We start from the raw sequence: 20,863 nt of genomic DNA on the forward strand, positions 1-20,863 counted from the left end.
CTCTGTGTGTGTCTCTCATAAATAAACAAACAAATAAATAAATAAAATTTTAAAAAAAAAGAATACACACACGTGTGTGTGTGTGTATGTACTAATTTATCCTTCTCAGCTAGACACACAAAGAAATTAATTAACATGTCCAGAGTCACAAAGCTAATAACCGGTAGAACCAAGGGTTAAAATCATATCCAACGTTCCACATTCCATCCTTAACTGTAATACTACATGGCCACATCCCCACTGTATTAATCTACTTGAACTTCCATAACAAACTACCACAGACAGAGTGACTTAAAAAACAGAAATTTCTTCTTTCATCATTCTAGAGACTGAAAAGTCCAAGACTGAGATCCCAGAAGAGTTGAGTGCTGGTAAGAACTCTATCCTTGGCTTATTAGGCAGCTCCTTCTTATTGTGTCTTCATAAGGCCTTTCTTCTGTGCATATGCAAGGGGGGAGAAAGAGACATAGACATATCTCTGTTGTCTCTCCCCCCACCCTTTTTTTTTTTTTTTAAGATTTTATTTATTTGAGAGAGAGAGAGAGAGAGTATAAGCAAGAGAGAGAGAAGGAGCAGGGGGAGAAGAAGAGGGAAAGGGAAAAGCAGACTTCCCACTGAGCAGGGCTGGATCTCAGGACTTTGGGATCATGACCTGAGCTGAAGGCAGCCGCTTACCTGACTGAGCTACCCATGCGCACCTCTTTGTCTTCTTATAACAACACCAGTCCTCTCAAAGTAGGGCCCCATCCTTATGACCTCATTTAACCTTAATTACCTCCTTAAAAGCCCCATTTCCAAATACAATCACATTGAGGGTTAGGCTTCAACATATGAATTTAGGGGGGGAAGAGAGAACACAATTCAGTCCATAAACTCACCATCTTCAGAGTTGGTAGGCAAAGTTAAGGTGAGGAAGAGATTAAGTAACTTTTCCAGAGCCAAAAGCAGGGAAGGAAGGAAGGGTTTAAGCTGTGTACAAATCTAACCCATAGTCTACGAATTTCTTCAGAGTAAGGATATGTACTTATCTTGTTTTTTAACACAAAGTTAGGGTACAGTTTTAGGCTGATTAATTTTTCTAGTACTAACCTTGCATTACCACGTGTCAAATTCAATGTCCAGTACTGATGAGGGGACAAGGATGTAGAGTTCTTGTGATTGTTGCTGAGACTGTGACATGGTACCCTCTTTCTGGGAGTCATTTGGTAATGCATGCTGAATCCTGTAATATAAGTGTAACCTTCAACTCAATAATTGCCACTGCTTTTCTACTTATTAGAAGATGATCACGAATATGTGCAAAAATTTAGCTCCAGGAATCTTCACTGCAGTATTATCTGAAAAAAAAAAACAAGAAAGAAGTTCTGTGCTTGACAAAAATGACTAACATAAATTTTAGTATATCCATAAAATTGAATAAAATTCAGCTATTATTGGTGTTTTGGAGGAATATACAAAGCCATGGAACAACATGACATATTAACTGAAAAAAAAAAACTGGTTAAAATATGACTCTTTTTTGGGGCACCTGGGTGGCTCAGTCAGTTGAGCGTTCTGCCTTCAGCTCAGGCCATGATCTCAGGTTTCTGGAATCGAGCCCTGCATTGGATTCTCTGCTCAGTGGGCAGTCTGCTTCTTCCTCTCCCTTTGTGCACTCTCACTCTCTCTCTCATGCACATGCTCTCTCTCAAATAAATAAATAGATCTTTAAAAAAACCCTCTTTTCCATTATAAATGTAAACACATGCATATGTTTGCACACAAAAAGAACAAAAACACTACAACGTTTATAAATGTGATAGAACTATTGGTAGCTTTTGTCTTTTTTTTTTTCTTGTTCATCCACAGATTCTGAAGTTAGTTTAGTGGCAAGGGAAAAAATATTATTGGTTGTTTTTTGTTTATGTTTTTAAGTAGCCTCCACACTGGGAATGGAGCCCAACAGAGGACTTGAACTCACAACCCTAAGATCAAGACCTGAGCTGAGGGATCCCTGGGTGGCACAGCGGTTTGGCGCCTGCCTTTGGCCCAGGGCGCGATCCTGGAGACCCGGGATCGAATCCCACATCGGGCTCCACGTGCATGGAGCCTGCTTCTCCCTCTGCCTGTGTCTCTGCCTCCCTCTCTCTCTCTCTCTCTCTCTCTCTCTCTCTGTATGACTATCATAAATAAATTTAAAAAAATTAAAAAAAAAAAAAGACCTGAGCTGAGATCAAGAGTCAGATGCTTAACCAACGGAGCCACCTAGGCGCCCCACAAACATTAATGTTTTTAAGATTTTATTTATTCATGAGAAACACAGAGAGAGAGAGAAAGAGAGAGAGAGGCACAGAGACACAGGCAGAGTTGGAGAAGCAGGCTCCATGCAGGGAGCCTGATATGGGACTCAATCCCAGGACTCCAGAATCAGGCCCTGGGCCGAAGGCAGGCACCAAACCACTGAGCCACCTGGGCTGCCCAACATTATTGTTTAAAAGAATAACTATAATATTACATCTGAACCAAATTTTGAGTAAAACAATTTGAGTATCTACAGAAACAAAGAAAATGTAAGGAGGAAAAAAAAAAAAATTTGCATTCCATGGATGTCTGGATGGCTCAGTGGTTGAGCATCTGCCTTTGGCTCAAGCCATGATCCCGGTGTCCTGGGATCGAGTCCCACATCAGGCTTACTGCTTCTCCCACTGCCTATGTCTCTGCCTCTCTGTGTCTCATGAATAAATAAAATATTTTAAAAAACCCCAAAACTTTACATTCCAGCTTCAGAAAAATAGGTTGCACTTTCTTTGGTAACACACTAAGGCAGTGATCTAGACAGGAAATACATAAATTTCAACTAGGATACAATGCTCAGACCCTGACTTTCTAACCATGAGCCAATATTTATTTTGAAAAAAAAAAAAAAAAACCACCACTTTTTCAAAATTAGGAGTTTGAGTAGTTGACTCAAACTCTCTATTGAATTTGCCCTTGATATTTGGCACATTCTTTGTACAAAACAAAGAAAGTATGCTGGTCTAGAAGCTCAAGATCAAAATTAGCTGAGAGCCCTTACACAATACCCCCATCCATTCATTCGTTCATGCATAGATATTATTTAATTTACTTAAATATTTTATTTATTTATTTGAGAGAGTGAGACCGATCACAGAGATTGAAGAAAAGGGAGAAGCAGAGTCACTGCCGAACAGAGAACCCAATGGGGGGCTTGATCCCAGGACCCTGAGATCATGACCTGAGCTGAAGGCACTTAACTAAGCCACCCAGGCACCCCCCTTTTATTTAAATAGACTATATTTTAGAGCGGTTTTAGGTTCACAACAAATTGAAGTACAACGTACAGAATTCCCATATAACCTCAATCCTACACATGCACAGGCTCCTTATCAACATCCTCTGCCAGAGGTACATTGTTCCTATCATTGAGCCTACATCGATATATCTTTATCAACCAAAGTCCATAGTTTATACTGAGGCTTACTCTTGGTGTTATATATTCTACGGGTTTTGACAAAGAGAATTTCTTTTCCTTAAAGAACTAATTTTTGTTAAATTTAGTTTGATAATTACACCTAGTGCTTACTGCGGAAGGTAGAAGCAATGTTGAAAGAGCCAATTGGGAGTGAGGGAAGATTGCATCATTGTCACCATTCCTTTTTACCTAAGGAAGTTAGCAAATGGTGGTGATCTTAATAAAGCAGGGGGGTCAGGCAGCCTGGGTGGCTCAGTGGTTTAGCGCCACCTTCAGCCCAGGGCCTGATCCTGGAGAACTGGGATCGAGTCCCACGTTGGGCTCCCTGCATGGAGTCGGCCTCTCTTTCTCTCTCTCTCTCTCATGAATAAATAAAAATTAAAAAAAAAAAAAAAAAAAGCAGGGGTCTCCCAGAAGGTGGTCTAGCACAGGCTCTATCCCGCTCTATACCCAGGCTGCAAAGGTACTTAAATGACATTTCTGGACTCCTCCTGTGTCAGACACCAACACCGGAGACTCAGCCTGGCATTCTTCATGGTAGCCTCTCAATCCACTGAGGTCTCTATTGTGCATCTAAACTCTATGTTCCATTAAGAATTACCTGAGGATGGGGCCTGTCCTTCTCTTTCCCTTATAGAACACAGGGAGCAATCCTGTATGGGTATCTTTATGCCCCAAACTAGAAACAACTCAAATTTTCTGAAAATTACGAAAATGTTTGTCTCTGGTTATCTTTTGTTCCCCAGGTTAACTGTACAGACTCTGTCCTATATATCTCTATTCAAGTCTCTAGTCTCCAAGGATACAACTTCCTCCTACTGTTCCACTTCATACCACCATGTTGGAGGCTTTTTACTCCTTTCCAAAGTGAAGAATTCTTGTTCTGATCTATTCTGAAGAAAGTGGTTTGGAAGGAAGTCCTTTTGCCACACCACAGAGTTCATGATTGGATGCTTAGTCCTTTTCAAATAATTCAATTCACTAATCTATTTATTAATATATAATCTGGTTCTTGAAAGCATTTGCAGAAGTTTGAAAACATTCCTTATAAAGGTAACAAGTGGATCTGAATTATTTCAGGTATAACTGAGGTTTCCCACTCTGGGCCTTTCTGGTACCCTTTACTCATGGCATGCTGCCTCCACTTCAGCTGGGAGCTCCTTAATGTTTGAGGCAGTATACAAAATCTTAGCTATGTCTGTCCCCACTTTGTTTTTGTCACAATTTACATCTTTAAATATTGTATGCTCATAAACAGATTTATAGTTTTTTTTTCCCTTTTAAAGATTTTATTTAGAGGATCTCTGGGTGGCTCAGCGGTTCAGCACCTGCCTTTGGCCCAGGGCGTGATCCTGTAGTCCCCGGATCGAGTCCTGCATCGGGCTCCCGGCATGGAGCCTGCCTCTCTCTCTCTGTCTCTCTCATGAATAAATAAAATCTTTATTATTTTTTTTAAAGATTTTATTTATTCATGATAGACAGAGAGAGAGAGGCAGAGACACAGGCAGAGGGAGAAACGGGCTCCATGCCGGGAGCCCGACGCGGGACTCGATCCGGGGACTACAGGATCACGCCCTGGGCTTAAGTCGGCGCTAAATCGCTGAGCCACCCAGGCGGCCCAGATTTAGTTAAATTTTATGCAGCTGTGTTTTGAGTAAAAAAGTTACAAAAAATACATTAGTACTGCCTTTTATATTTATCTAAATAGTTACCTTCACTGGCATTCTTTGTGTGGATTTGCATACTATTTAATGTCTTTACATTTTAGTGTTTAGCATTTATTTCTTGTAGGGATGGTCTACTAGTGACAAACTTGACATTTTTGTTTACTGAGAATGTTTCATCTTCATGGGGGGGGGAGCTATTTATTTATAAAAAATTTATTTTAAACTTCCACATAGTTAACATAGTATCGTATTAGTTTCCAACATACAATAAGTGATTCAACAATTCTATACATCACCCAGTGCTCATCATGACAAGTGCACTCCTCAGTCCCCATCACCTATTCCCCCCACCCCCCACCCCCTTCTGGTAACCATCAGTTTGTTCTCTATAGCTGATTCTGTTTTTTTTTTCCCTTTTCTTTGCTCATTTTGTTTCTTAAATTCCTCATGAGTGAAATCATATGGTATTTGTCTTTCTCTCATTTTGCTTAACAATACACTCTTTAGTTCCATCCATGTTGCTGTAAATGGCAAGATTTCATTTTTATGGCCAAATAATATCCCATCATGTATCATCATTTTTGAAGTAGATTTTCTAGAAGTCACAGTTAATAGTTTTTTCTTTCACCTCTTTGAATATCATTCCATTGTCTGCTGGTCCCCATGGTTTCTAAGGAGAAAGTAGCTTTTATCCTGTTGAAGATCCCTTGCACATGAGTTGCTTCTCTCGTTTTCAAGATTCTCTTTCAACAGTTTGATCATGTGCCTAAGAATGGATCTGAGTTTATTCCTTAGACTTCACTGAACTTCAATGTGTAGATTTGTTTTTCATCAAATTTAAGTTTTCAGCTATTATTTCTTCAAATATTTTCTGCCTCTCTACTCTGGGACTCCCATTATACATATGCTAGCCTTTTTGATGGTGTCCCACACATCTCTTAAGCTCTGTTCTTTCTTTTAAGAAATTATTGTTACTCTGACTGGATTTCAGTTGGCTTATCTTCAAGTGCACTGATTCTTCCATTTATCTGCTCAACTCCGCTATTGGGCACCACTAAGTGAATCTTTTATTCCAGTTATGCTTTTTTAGTTCCACAATTCTTATTTCTATCTCTATTCCCATCCTCTATTTGGTAAGATAGCATTCTTACAGTTGCCTTTAGCTCTTTAAGCCAATTAAATCATTGTCTTGCATGTTCAATGTCAGGGATTCCTGGGGGACAATTGCTATTATTTCCTTAGGTATAGGCCATATTTTCTTACATGCCCTGTAATTTTGTTAAATATTGGACATCTTGAACATTCTAACGTCACAACTCTGTAAATCAGGTACTACCCTCCTCATCCCAGGGTTCGTTGGTGATGTGCATGGTCATTAACATTTCTCAATTAATTTTATAAGGTGTGTATTGTTATGTATGGCTACTGAAGTCTCTATTCTATTAGCTTAGGTTAGCTAGTGGCTGGACAGGTTTCCTTAAATGCCTAGAATCCAAAATATCTTCCAGTCTTGCAGATGAGCTCTGTGGAATGCTTGTAAAACTTTCAACACTCAACCAGGAAGTTCACAGCTCTGCCTTAGTATTTATTTCTTGCTTGCACAGAGCCTTAAAATCAGCTGGAGGTGATCTTTTAAAGCTTTTGCAGAGTATGTGCACAGCCCTGGACATGAATGAGCATGGCTTTCTAGATACCCAGCAATATGTCAGAGCTTTTATAAGTCCTATACACCAAAGCATCGCATTCCCCAGCCTCTTTGCAAGCTCTTTGGTTAATCTATTTTTCTCCCAAATGTTATCCATTCCCCAGCCAGCAACAACTAATACATTTGCCTGTGCTTTTGACAAATGACCTCTAGGGTGTAACTACTTCAGTACCGGAGAGTTCTGAGTTAGGTAAAAGAAAGGCAAACTCTTTGAAATTGTATTCCAAGGGGATCCCTGGGTGGCTTAGCGGTTTCGCGCCTGCCTTTGGCCCAGGGGTGCGATCCTGGAGTCCCGGGATCGAGTCCTGCATCGGGCTCCCGGCATGGAGCCTGCTTCTCCCTCTGCCTGTGTCTCTGCCTCTCTCTCTCTATCATAAATAAATAAAAATAAGCCTTTTAAAAAAAAGAAAAAAAAAAAAGAAATTGTATTCCAAGAAGCCACCAGGCAGTACAAAAGAAACAAGTACAATTTTTTGCAGATTAGTTCCATTACACTCACTGTAGTGGTGGTATACTCATAGGGAAAGTGGCTGTTATCTTCAAGGCCTTTGCTAAGGTAAGGAGAGGAGGATGAGACTAGGGTAGGTTAAAAATACCACTATGCTGTTCTTACCAAGATTCAGCTGTTTCTTCTTGTGTCACCCTGGTCTGCAAGCTTTTAGTTTCCAGAGCTCTGAAAAAGTTGACTATGATAATTTTTGCCAGTTTTTCATTCTTTTAATGGAAGGCAGACTTCTTAAGTTCCTAACTACATTTTTGCAGAAGTCTGGATAGAAGATTTAAAGAACTATATAGGAGAGTGTATCCAACAAATTGCAGACATCACATTCTTTTCAAGTATATGTGAAACATTTATAAAAACTAAACTTCTGGGTTATAAAGCAAGTCTCAACAAATTTCAAAGAATTGAAACAGTGCATTTTAGAATGGAAATATCCTTTCCAACAGCAATGCGATTAAAATAGAGCTCAACGACATAAAGACAATTAGAATCTAGCATCCAGCCAATTACTTAAGGGTGGTTGTAGTGAAGAACATGACAAGTTTTCTGGGGCTCTGGTCACATGCAGGTCAGAATTATCAGATGTCAGAGCCGAAATGCAGGAACATTAGAAATGTTCTGGTTTGACCCCTCCCCTCACCTTCACTTTTATGGGATTGACAGAAAACCAAAGAAAGTCACACTAGAACTGTTGGCTGAAATATTTCTATACCCCAGGACTCTCAACCCAGTGTTGATACAAGGCTGCCTCAAACCTTCCTTCATCCAGAGGTCTGGGCTGCCAGTACTCACTCTCCCCTTCCCCAATCATATCCCCTCCCCACCCCCCACAATGGTAATTCTAGCTGTGTTTCCTGACAGTCTTCCATTTTCTCCCAAAGACTAGCACATTAAAAACAGGCTAATCAGAGCTCTATTATTTCCTAAAGTAAAGTTTCTGGTATTATCTGTTACCTAATGATATTCATATCTGGTAAGACAATATTTTAAAGATGAAATAACTACATAGTTACTATCTCAGGAAGCTGAAGACTGGTCAGCATATGAACTAACCATGACATCTGATTAATTTAACATCCTCCCCAGTCTTTCATTAGTTCCTCCTATACCTCACTGAATTTTCACCCATAAAACTCCTGGAATTTCTGACTAATGTACTCAGTAGTACAGTAGATTCTCTTTGCAGTCACCAGGCTAAAGGAAAACTGGCTTGCAAGCTTGCTAGTTCTAGTATCATCACTTCAAACTTTTACATACCCATTTGTTTGTAAATTTGCAGCTATTGTTATAATTCATTAAAATTATCTCTTAGGTTCCTTTGGGCTTGACCTTTGGAAACAGCATGGTACAATACTGTTCATGTTCATTAAGCACTAATTTTCCCAAGTTTTATGCTACGTTCTTTATATGAATTCTAATTTTTGTGTTGGCAAATTACATTAACTACTGACCCAACAATCACCCCCTTCCCTGACTACCTTCACTGCCACTAGAAATGTCTACCTTGTCTTTCTACAACTCAAATTTCTTGGAGTGAGATAATAGAACAAACCTAGGAGATGAGTCTTGACTGATCTAAGCGAATCAGCTAATCATGGCAACTAGAGATTCAAGTTTTTCTATCTTCCTTTTTAACTAAAATTGGCACATGGCCAATGAGATAACGAAGAATTAATCTGTAGCTTTTTTGTTGTTGTTGTTGTTTTTTTTTTTTTTAATTTATTTATGATAGTCACAAAGAGAGAGAGAGAGAGGCAGAGACACAGGCAGAGGGAGAAGCAGGCTCCATGCACGGGGAGCCCGATGTGGGATTCGATCCCAGGTCTCCAGGATCGCGCCCTGGGCCAAAGGCAGGCGCCAAACCACTGCGCCACCCAGGGATCCCTAATCTAGCTTCTAAAAAAGTTCCAATCTGTTAATTTTCTTGACCTTCCCCTGAATCCAGGTTTGTTCTATTGCCAATGTCATCTTTTGCCAAAACAGAAAGAGGTTAAACTGAGGAGTCAAACATAGATATAAATCTTGGTTTTTCTTTGTGAGCAATGCAGGGCAAGATACTAATTTCTGTGAAGACTCAGTTTTGTCAATCGCCAAATAGAGATTCATGTTACGACAGAACAATGGAATGAGGACTAAATGGGACAATGAAAGTGTGTAAAGTTCCTGGGGCCTATAGCAGAGCTCAATAAATGGGACTCTGTATCAAATTAAAATGAAAAAACACCTCAGCCAACCCGATAAATGCTCTCACTGAAATATACAACAAAGCCTCTTACTCCGTGACCCCACTAAGGAATTTTAGTGGTCAGCAGAAGTAAGCTTACTAATGAAGTAATGTTTTTATTTTCCAGAGGCCCAGTTGGTAGGAAAAAAAACCACATTATGCAGATAGTTGACAAATTTCATTTACTTAATTTTTGTATCCACATGATTGTAAAAAAGCAAATAGTGCTAAATGGCTATTTTTTGGTAAAAACACACAGTGTTCAAACCTAAGGATTACATTCTTTGGACAGGTTTTATTCCCAAAATATCGAATGCCTTGGCCATAATAGCAGCTACTGCTTCACAAAGCAGCATACGCCACATGTTTACCTTCAACACTTGTCCTGAGGAAAAAGAAAAAAAAAAAATTAATTTGTCTTTTTCATTCTGCGACCCTCAGTAACCCTGCTTTTGTTAGAAATGTCCTGTTTCGAAAAATAATCCGGCAGAAAACAAGGGTAAGGGGGAGGCATTTAATGGGAGTTTTTCATACAACTTAATTTCAAGGAAATCATGGCTGTTTCACTAAATGAAGCTGAAGTTTCTCCTGGATCCCAGAATTCACACCATACATACAAATACATCATCCAGCTATTACTTGATTTTAATGGGCTTGTTAGACTAGTGTGGGAAATGTGTTTTTTACTATTTTCTATGGAGAAAATATTTTCCAATGTAACAAACTCAATGAACTTTTAAAATACAATCCATTTACGTTGGAGCTATCGGTGCAGCAGTTTCTTTACAACTGTACATAAAATGCTTTTTCTGTAAAATTGAGTTAATATATAAAATACTGTATTATACCAGAATAAAGGCATTAATATTTCCTAAAAAAAAAAAAAAGAAAAAAAAAGAAATGTCCTGTTTCTAGTTGTCTTCCAATTGTTTTCTTTGGAGTCCTATGATTCCATGCCATATGCCTGAGGGTGGGGGGAAGCTACTTTGCTTGGTAACAAGAATTCCATTTATGCTTCTATTAGATCTAGTTGAATTTTGTGTTATATATGATATGACCAGTGTATAACTGGGAGAAAAAGGGATGGAAGGTGTCCCAGGAATAAAGAAGTTGAAGACCATCCACCTAATTCAAATAAATGCCTTGCTTGTGTCCCAATCCCAATATGACCACTGAGTGAGATACTCACCAGTTTGTCGATCCTTCTCTACACAATAGCAGCTATCATAGAATTCTGTGAAAGTAGTTGCCAGCTCATAGATATAATCACAGAGTGTGTGGAGAAGTAAGTCATCTAAAATCTTTTGGAGAATCTCAGGGAACCGTAAAATACACCGGCCCAGTTTCCACTCCTTCTCATGGTCCAAAACGATCTTGGTCTCTTGAGCAGCTTTCTGAAGCATCTCTTCATTAATATTGGCCAGACGTGCAATAGACCTGAGAAATCAGGCAACAGCCATCATTTTCTTTGGTTAGGCCCATTCTTCTCCACTTAATAGAGAACATAGTAAGAAATGACTCATGTAAATTAGAAATCCTATCAATTGATTAAAAAACACAACACTGTACAATTACCTGATTCTAGTGAAGGCATACAACAAATAAGCAGCTGTGTTTCCTCTGTCATCCAGCATTTTGTCAAAGGAGAAGATGTAGTCATTCAACCGGTTATGAGAAAGATCAGCATATTTGATACAACCATAAGCAACAGATGTCTGAGCAGCCTTTAATTCCTCTGCAGTTAAGACCTTTAGAAAAAACAAAACAAACAAACAAAAAAACAACTTCATAACTTACTGACCACTTCCTTTTTCCTGGTGTCTCAGGCATAAGACACACATCAGGAGCATCTAATGGTTTTCTTTTATCAGTAAACTTTAATAAATATGGACACTGAGAGAACACAGGTCAATCTAAGAACTCATCAGCTCTGCATAACAAAGAGTGTTTTTTATGAAAAATCTGATTTGTAAAATATGAAGTATCCACTCAAATACTTTCCCCACAACATATTCAGTAGATATGAAATAGAAAGCACCAATTATTAAAGACAAATACTTTAACAGAGAAAAACAAACAAAAACTAGACCCACAAATATAGAGAATAAACTGGTGGTTTCTAGAAAGGGCGGGGTGGGGGGGAGAATGTGTATAACAGGTAAAGGAGATGAAGAGTACACTTATTTTGATGAGCACTGAGTAATGTACAGAATTGTTTTTTAGGGCAGCCCCGGTGGGGCAGCGGTTTAGCGCCGCCTGCAGCCCGGAGTGTGATCCTGGAGTCCCAGGATCGAGTCCCACGTCAGGCTCTCTGCATGGAGCCTGCTTCTCCCTCTGCCTGTGTCTATGCATCTCTCTATGTCTCTCATGAATAAATAAAATCTTAAAAAAAAAAAGATTTTATTTATTTATTCATAAAGGACCAGAGAGAGAGAGAGAGAGAGAGAGAGGGGCAGAGACACAGGCAGAGGGAGAAGGCGGCTCCATGAAGGGAGCCCAATGTGGGACTCTGGGATCACGCCCTGGGCTTAAGGTGGCGCTAAACCACAGAGCCACCCGGGCTGCCCAATGTACAGAATTGTTACAATACTACACTATATCCCTGAAACTAGTATTAACATTATATGTTAATTACACTGGAATTAAAAAACAAAACATGGTATCAGGAGTAGGAGAAAGAACTCATGCACTGTTTTAATATTTGGCCATGTATTCTGAAGCACTATCAGGACACAAGGCTATTGTTCAAAACTAAAAGCAATACAAAGATGTTTTCAGACAAATGCCAATAGAATTTATCACCAGTAGACCTGCACTACAAAAATACTAAAAGGAGATCTTCAGACTGAAGGAAAATAATCCCTGATGGAAGCAAAACACACTTCATCAGGAAGGAATGAAGTACACAAGAAAGGGTAAATACATAAATAAATTTAAATATTTGATGGTTTGCAACAAATAATGGGTAAAAGACTTGAGAAGACCCTTCATAAAAGACATATAAATGGCCAATAAGCATTAAAAAAGGCAATCAACACCAGGACTCATTGGGGAAATGCAAATTTTTTTGAGAGAGCATGCAAGAGGGCGGGCGGGGGGGGGGGGGGGGGGGGGGGGATATCTTAAGCAGATCCCATGCTCTGCTGAGCCCCATCTCACAATCCTGAGGTCATGACAAGAGGCAAAAATCAAGAGTAAGACCCTTAACCGACTAAACCACTTAGGTGCCCTGAGAAATGCAAATTTTAACCATAGTGAGATGCCATTACCTTCACCAGAAGACTGACAAATCAAGCATTGGTACCTATGAGCAACTGGAACCTACCATTAGTGGTAGGAGTGGATAATAGCTACAGTTCTCCTTGGCAATTTTTAATAAAGTTAAACATAAACCAACTTTCACCCTACAATCCAGCAATGATATTCCTAGATATATATCCAGAAGTAAAAGTGCACTAATCCATAAAAGGACTTTAAAAATGTTGAAATTAATATTTTATTCATAACAAAGAGAAACAACCCTAATATCCATCAACAGAATGAACAAAATGTGGTATATTCATACAACAGAACACTATTATTTAGCAATAAAAAGAAATGAACTACTGATACATCTAGAAAACAGCACCTACTCTATGATGTCCTAGAATAAACAAAAGTGACCTATGGTGACAGGAAGTTTTCTCAGGTAATAGAGATATAACTAGATTGGCTGGAGTTACCAGGCATATATTAGTGTAAAAAATCATCATGCTTCACATTTTATTGTACGCAAATTGGCCAAATAAAAGAGCCAAAGCAGTTTTTACCATCATACGGAGTGAGCAAATTGGTTAGATGACCAAATTTTCCACCTTTCATCTGATTGTGCTACATGTGCCTACACCAGGACTAAAAGGAGAAACTACTCTGTAGATAACAGTTGTGGAGACTTGACAACGACCTAGCAGAAGCAGAGAGAAAAGCTATTTTACATTTTATTTTGTTTGCAATGGAAAGGGGGTGGGGTGGGGGGACTATGGATGACAATGTAGCCTCATGGCCTGCCTTCATGCTCTCTGGATTGTCAGTGACCTGAACCAAACAAAAGAGCTTTTCCTCAAAGGACCTATTTTTGTGTTTGGTTCTTTCATGTCTATATTTCATCCAATTCTATTTCTCCTTCTGTAATTGTACGGTTAATAGTAGTTATGTTCATTCCAAAATATCACTTGACTTACTGAATAGTAAAAGACCTTGAATCTCAATCCTTGACCTTCCTATCTTAAAAAGATTTTCTTGTCAAGTTTTCTTCATTTTATTTCAATTACTTAAATTCCACACAAATCAAACCATAGTCCTTTTCAAGGGTGCTATCTAAGCCTATTATGTTGTTGCTTACTCTGATGGCTGACCAATGGCCTTGGGTGTAGGTATTGACTGCTAGGACTACTCTTCAAATGCTCCCAGAGAAAGGATCTCAGCAGATGTAGATCTTTCTGTAGGCTGTAGAATCTAATCTCTTAATCTGAAATAGTTTTGAATCATTGGTTCAAAGCAGTGATAGAATGCCAACAAGAAACAAAGATATGATGCCACATTAACACAGGAGGAAACACAGCCTTTTGTAATAGCCAAGAATTTTATTTTCAAACTACATGCTCAGTAATGAAACAAACTTTTTGTGCAATAATATCTGAGTAATATAAACTTGTCTTAGGTAAATTTGTTCCTCATAATGTTCTCCAGTTCTCTTGATAAAAACAGAAACGAAAAAGTCACAACATGTACACAATAGGCAAATAAGGCTTTGGATTACCTTGTCTCTTTCTTTTTCCTTCAATTTGTCCATGGATCGTTTTAGTCCTTCTTCCAGAAGGTCTATGAGGCGCACAGTTTCACCTGAACGTGTTTTAAACTTCTTCCTAAAACAGAACTTCCCACTTAGAAATGAAGGTCTGACACTTATTCCAACTGGTAACCAGGAAAGATGTCAAAGGAGTGGTACTTTTAATTACCTTTCTTCTATAGTCCTCAACTCAAAGCTTTTTTTTTCTTTCTTAAGGTTTTATTTATTTATTCATGAGAGACACAGAGAGGCAGAGCAAGAAGCAGGCTCCATGCAGGGAGCCCCAACGTGGGACTCAATCCCAGGTCTCCAGGATCACACACTGGGCCCAAGGCAGAGCCAAACTGCTGAGGGCCCCAGGCTGCCCAACAGGCTCCTAAGTTTATTTTATATTTTATTTATTTATTTTTTATTTATTTATGATAGGCACACAGTGAGAGAGAGAGAGAGAGGCAGAGACATAGGCAGAGGGAGAAGCAGGCTCCATGCACCGGGAACCCGACGTGGGATTCGATCCCGGGTCTCCAGCATCACGCCCTGGGCCAAAGGCAGGCGCTAAACCGCTGCGCCACCCAGGGATCCCCTGCTTTAGGCTAATACCATTCTGTTCATGTTAATCTATAATACATTCCCTAAAAGGGAAACAAAGATATTTGTTAATTTGTTCATTTTACTGAACAGAAAGTTTGGCTTATTTTGCCTTCTTTGAAGAATTAACAAAATACATGTTTGCTCCTAAAACTGTTCAGGAACTAGCAAGTTCTTAACTGGAATCTCATTTGCATTTCTCTAGATAGTAATCCCACCTATTGAATGGCAATCAACAGAAATCAGCTGAAGAGTTTAAGAAAAGCCAGGATGCCAGGGCTCCAATTACAAAACGAATCTCTGAGGATGGGGCAAAAGCACTGATTAACAACTGTTCTGTTGCAACATCACCATTAAAAGCATTTCTCAAAAATTGTATTTTATTGGGACACCTGGCTGGCTCAGTTGGTAGAGCATGTGATTCTTGATCTTGGGGTCATGAGTTCAAGCCTCATGTTGGGCAGAGATTATTTTTTAAAAACTGGATTTTACTATTAAACAGAAGTTTATACAATACTGAGTTATAAGCTTTTTTAAAGTTAAAAATTCTTTGGGGTGCCTGGCTAGCTCAGTCAGTACAGTGTATGATTCTTGATCTCAGGGTTGTGAGTTCAAGCCCCACATTGCATACAGAGATTACTTAAAATCTTAAATGCAATGGTACAAATGAAGCATGCTTTCCTCTTCAACACAAAGCCTACCAAAATCAAGATGTTTCTTATTAAAGTTGTATTTTCAGAGTTACCTTAGAAACGATCTTCTTGCCCTTTATCGCAGAATTAAAACTCCTTTATTACCCTATGAATACATTAAACACTTCTGTGGCTTTCCTTATTGCCATCCCCTACTGAGTACTAGAGTGTTCAGCAACTTCCAATTCTGTCTGATAAACTGTTACCCATCATAAAGCTAGTCAAAATGCTAAGGGAGGCCTTCTAACGTCTCTACAATAACGGTTCTTTTGTTACTCCCCCTATCTGTACCTGTCTTGAATTTTTGTGTTTTTTTTGGCACTCGTTTATTCCTCAGACCAGTGATTCTAATATAAGGGATCCATATCTGAATTATCAGAAGTTTTAAAGTAAATCCTTAATACCTGCTTTAGAACCTAATGTGTCAGTAAACTCCTCTGGTGGGGCCTGGCATGTATAATTTAACAGGCTCCCCAGGGAATTGCTCCCCTTCACAAGACAGGCCCCTTCAAGGAAAAGGTCATGTTCTACTATCTGTGTCTATCTGACACCTGCCAATGCCATACACAGGAGCTCAATAAATAGAGGAGTCTAAGGAATAAGATGATGATTAAAGGGTAAACTATTTACTATAAAAAGCTTTAACACAGAAGATTTCAGGGCATCTGGGTGGCTCAGTCAGTTAAGTGTCTGACTCTTGATTTTAGCTTAGGTCATGATCTCAGGGTTATGGGACTGAGCTCTATTCAGGTTCTGCACTCAGTGGGGACACTGCTTGAGATTCTCTCCCTCTCTCTCTGCCCCTCACCCGACTCATGCGGTCTCTCTATAAGTTTTTTAAAAAAAATAAAATTTCACTAACGGCAGAACTGGTGAGCATTTTAATGTAAATATTTAAAACATGGTAAATTGACACTGGTTAACTATCGCCAAAATTATTTTTCCTTAGCGCCTGCCTTCAGCCCAGGGCCTGATCCTGGAGTCCGGGGATCGAGTCCCACATCGGGCTCCCCACATGGAGCCTGCTTCTCCCTCTGCCTATGCCTCTCTCTGTCATGAATAAATAAATAAAATCTTAAAAAAAATTTTTTTTTCCTCTTCAGTGGCCTAAGATGCTATTAATTATATGACACTGATTGCAGAAATATAAAACAACAAAAATCAAGGAAAAAATTCCGTAGAATTACATGATCAATAAGTTAAATGACAAGATACGAATACTGGTGATAAATATAGATATAAAAGTAAATTCAACAATTTCACCTAAGAATAATCACCTAAACATCAGTCCAAAAAATCAACAGTTAAGAAACTAAAGTATTATAATCAATATTCAAAGTGCTTTCTTAGGACCATGGACACTTAAATAAGGACCTGGTGTCTTTTGATTCCAAAAAATGCTGCTCTATAGGAGAGTCACACATTATAATATAAAAGTGTCTGATGCTGACTCCAGCAAGGTCTTTGATATTCATATAATCAGTATCTAAAATAATACCTCAACATACCTAGCCTGACTTCTTTAAAGCTTAATTAGAGCTTTTGTACATTAGCTAGCCAAGCATCTTGAGCAACTTCCTGTGGTTTTTAAAATCATCACCACCTTTGTGTGATATTTGGGTTGTATCATTAAATCTAAAATGCCACAGATTTTAAGAGATATGATAACTAAATACCTAAGTGATCCTAAGACATTATTAAATGCAACATATTAAAAATTTTGTGCCTTTGAAAATAAAAATGTGTGCCTTTGAATTGATGAATCCTGTCTATATTTGCTTGTATTTGCCTTTTATTTCATAAACTGAACAGAATGTGGGGAAATGACTGGAAAATAGAAAAACTAAAAGCATGAATTAATATGTAGGTGTTAAACTTAGTATTTTTGAGAGAAACAGAACAACAAAAGCTGTAAATTTTAAAGCTCAATTGGAATCTCAATAAATGCATACCTGCTGACCAGGTGTTCAACTATGTAGGAAAAAAAACAGACATTTACAAAATGCTTGAAATATACCATTGAGTATTTTGTGTGAAATCTGAGAAGGTACTGTGATAGATTTTACAAATCATATCTATACAAATGAAAACCCTCTTTATAATCTGTAAAGTCTATTTCATTCAACTTTGTCCAAATCTCCCCTAAAAGGCTATATTCTCCAGCAGTGATAAGATATAGGTACAAAAAGGCTCAGCCAGATTCACCATTACAGCATATACAGACTAAAGAAAATTGTGCACTTAATTCTAATATGGTATCAAATGAAATGTAGCTTCTTCCAAAGAAATCTGGGGGTTAGGAATGTTATTAACACTCAGACTCCAGACTTACTTGTCTTCTCCCAGCACCACACCAAATCCGGCATGAGATACTCGAGTTACTTTAGGGTCATACCAACCAATCATTTGAGCAGCACCAAATATTGTCTGGAAGTGCACAGACTACAAAGAAACAAATGGAAAGTTACCTGCTAAACTTTCTAATTACAAAAAAGGGACTTAAAACTCTGTGCTTTGGGATAAATATTTACAAACACAAATTTTAAAAGGCAAATATAATTATAAGATCTTTTCTTTATACCTAATATATGAAAGAACAAGAACAGGATTGTTATACTTTTTATGTACAAAGGTTTTCAAAGTGCCTGAACTAAGGGTAGGTTCATGTGCAATAAATAATCTCAATTAAATTTTAAAAGGTCTCACAACCACCCTTTCAGATAGAAAGGGTCACTGATGTTCAGGAAAGTAACCCTTTCCAGTTTATGGAAAACAAGATCAAAAACTGGGAAGTATTAAAGCATGGCCAAATCCATACCCTGTTTTTCCATTTATGTTATACTGCATTTCTGGATTTTAGTCTTGTGCTAAACGCCACAAACCTCATCATACTGTCTCAGCTCCAATCAGATAATATAAGAACATAAACCAATCTGCGTGCCTGGTAGCTCAGTCGGTTAAGCATCTGCCTTCAGCTTCCATCATGATCCCAGGGGCCTGGGATCAAGTTCTGCATCAGGCTCCCTGCTCAGCAGGGAGTCTGCTTCTCCCTCTGCCCTGCCCCCACTCATGCTTGTGCTCTCTCTCTCTCTGGGGGAAAACAAAAAGAACATAAATCAATCTGCAAACTCACTTGTCCATTGTCTACCACATAGATAATCATATCTGCTTTTTCCTCAAATAGTCTTTGTTTAAGAGCAGCCAGGTCAGATGTATCATAGGTATAACCTCCATCTGATTTTACTATGGTTAATGGTACAGAACATCCTGGGACAAACACAATTTTTCTGCCATCATCCACTTGCACAAATCCTAGGAAAGAAAGCTTTATTAATAATGTTAATTAAAAAAAATAATAATGTTAATAGAATCCTGAAGGAATATAAAAGATAAGCCATTATAAGATATTTATTAGAAAGCTTAAGAAATCACATTCTTTCCCCTCAGTATGATCTACTATGAGTCTTGGAAAATGGCTATTGTCAAGGTTGTCTGGGCATCCGTGATGTTCTCAGGGCACAGGTGAGCTATCCCAGCAGTTTACTAGACTCACACTATACTTGGCTCTCAAACTCTTTTTAAAAACCACATCAGAGAGTGTCTGGGTAGCTCAGTAGGTTGACCATCTGACTCTTGGTTTCAGCTCAGGTCATGATCTCGGTATCTGGGGATTAAGCCCTGCACTGTACACTCAGAGCAGAGTCTGCTTGTCCCTCTCCCTCTGCTCCTCCCCCTAAGATCTCTCTCTCAGAAATAAAAATAAAATATTAAAAACAAAAAAACAAAAAAACCCAAATGCCTCACTGGAACCTACCTATCCTACCCATTGACATAGAACACGGGAATCCAGGCTCTATTTTCAAGGTAGAGCCATATACTTCCTTTGGGGAAAATGTGCAATTTCTAACACTGTCTCTTGAAATGTACTGAAAGGAAGTGAAAACTGTACGAGGTCCAAGAAACGAACATGGCAGGGTTTAGCATTTGGAATGATTATTGGAAAGAAAAAATAAAATCATGTTCATATATTCACATTACAAAAGGCAAAACTCTTTGATGGAATAAGGGACAAGAACATGATGATGGTAACAAAGTTTTTTTGATTGCTACTATGTACCAAATTCCATTAAGTCTAAAATTCAATCTTCACAATAACTCTAGGCAGCAAATACTATTAGTATTACTTTCTTACCTTTTAGGAATCTGGGGCTTGGTAAGGCAAGGGCAGTATAAAACTATAGTTAAAAACAAGCTCTGAATGTGGAGAAAAGGGAACCCTCTTGCACTGTTGGTATAAATGTAAACTAGTGCAACCATTCTGGAGAACAGTATTGAGGTTCCTCAAAATGTTAAAAGTAGAACTACTCTACCATCCAGCAATTACACTACTAGATATTTATCCAAAGAATACAAAAATACAGATTCTAAGGGACACATGCACCCCACCCCGATGCTTATAGCAGCACTATCAACAACAGCCAAAGATGGAGAGCCCAAATGTCCATCGACTGATGAAATGGATAAAAATGTGGTGTGTGTGTGTGTGCGTACTCACACATATACACAATGGAATACTACTCAGCCATCAAAAAGAATGAAATCTTGCCATTTGCAATGATGTGGATTGAACCAGAGTGTATTATGCTAAATGCAGTAAGTAAGAGAAAGAAATACTGTATGAGCTCACTCATATGTGAAATTTAAGAAAGGAAACAGATGAGCATCTGCGAAGGAGGAAAGAAAAAAAGGAGGGAAGGAAACAAGCCATAAGAGACTCCTAACGATAGAGAACAAACTGTTGATGGAGGGAGGAGGGTGGGGAATGGGCTAAAGTGGTGATGGCCGTTAAGAAGGGTACTTGTGATGAGCACTGGGTACTATATGTAAGTGATTAATCACTTAATTGTACTCCAGAAACCAACACTTCACTATATGTTAACTACCAAAAATATAAATTAAACAAACAAACAAACCCCCAAAACCCAAGCTCTGAGGCTAGACTGCCCAGGTTTGAATCTCAGACTTATTATTAGCTGTGTGACCTTGGCGAATTACTGATTTCTGTGCTTCCTTCTCATCACTAAAAGTCCCTAAAATTTTATTACCTTAAAGGTGTAATCCCTAGGCCACAGATTGTGATTAATAAAAACCATTTCCTATTCAAGAACCCAGTCTTTCTTGGAGA

The 20,863-nt window shown here is 38.6% G+C and overlaps 1 protein-coding gene across 2 annotated transcripts in view; it reads right to left on the reverse strand.

The window, feature by feature from the left end:
* Nucleotides 1-520: 520 nt before the first annotated feature.
* Nucleotides 521-20,863, reverse strand: part of RARS1 (arginyl-tRNA synthetase 1) — a 31,962-nt gene continuing 11,619 nt past the window's right edge. Inside the window, exons 10-15 of one of the 2 annotated variants that reach the window (XM_026007468.2) lie at nucleotides 18,812-18,990; nucleotides 18,011-18,120; nucleotides 14,369-14,474; nucleotides 11,146-11,318; nucleotides 10,760-11,007; nucleotides 521-1,337 (exon numbers count right to left, since the gene is read on the reverse strand). In XM_026007468.2, coding sequence (XP_025863253.1) covers nucleotides 1,276-1,337; nucleotides 10,760-11,007; nucleotides 11,146-11,318; nucleotides 14,369-14,474; nucleotides 18,011-18,120; nucleotides 18,812-18,990 — 878 coding nt within the window. In that variant the 3' untranslated portion in view covers nucleotides 521-1,275. Of the gene's footprint in view, nucleotides 1,338-9,735; nucleotides 9,956-10,759; nucleotides 11,008-11,145; nucleotides 11,319-14,368; nucleotides 14,475-18,010; nucleotides 18,121-18,811; nucleotides 18,991-20,863 lie in introns of those variants that run through there. The other variant, XM_026007464.2, reaches the window with a different exon arrangement.

Source organism: Vulpes vulpes, chromosome 4 (assembly GCF_048418805.1).
Source record: "Vulpes vulpes isolate BD-2025 chromosome 4, VulVul3, whole genome shotgun sequence".
Taxonomy (NCBI): domain Eukaryota; kingdom Metazoa; phylum Chordata; class Mammalia; order Carnivora; family Canidae; genus Vulpes; species Vulpes vulpes.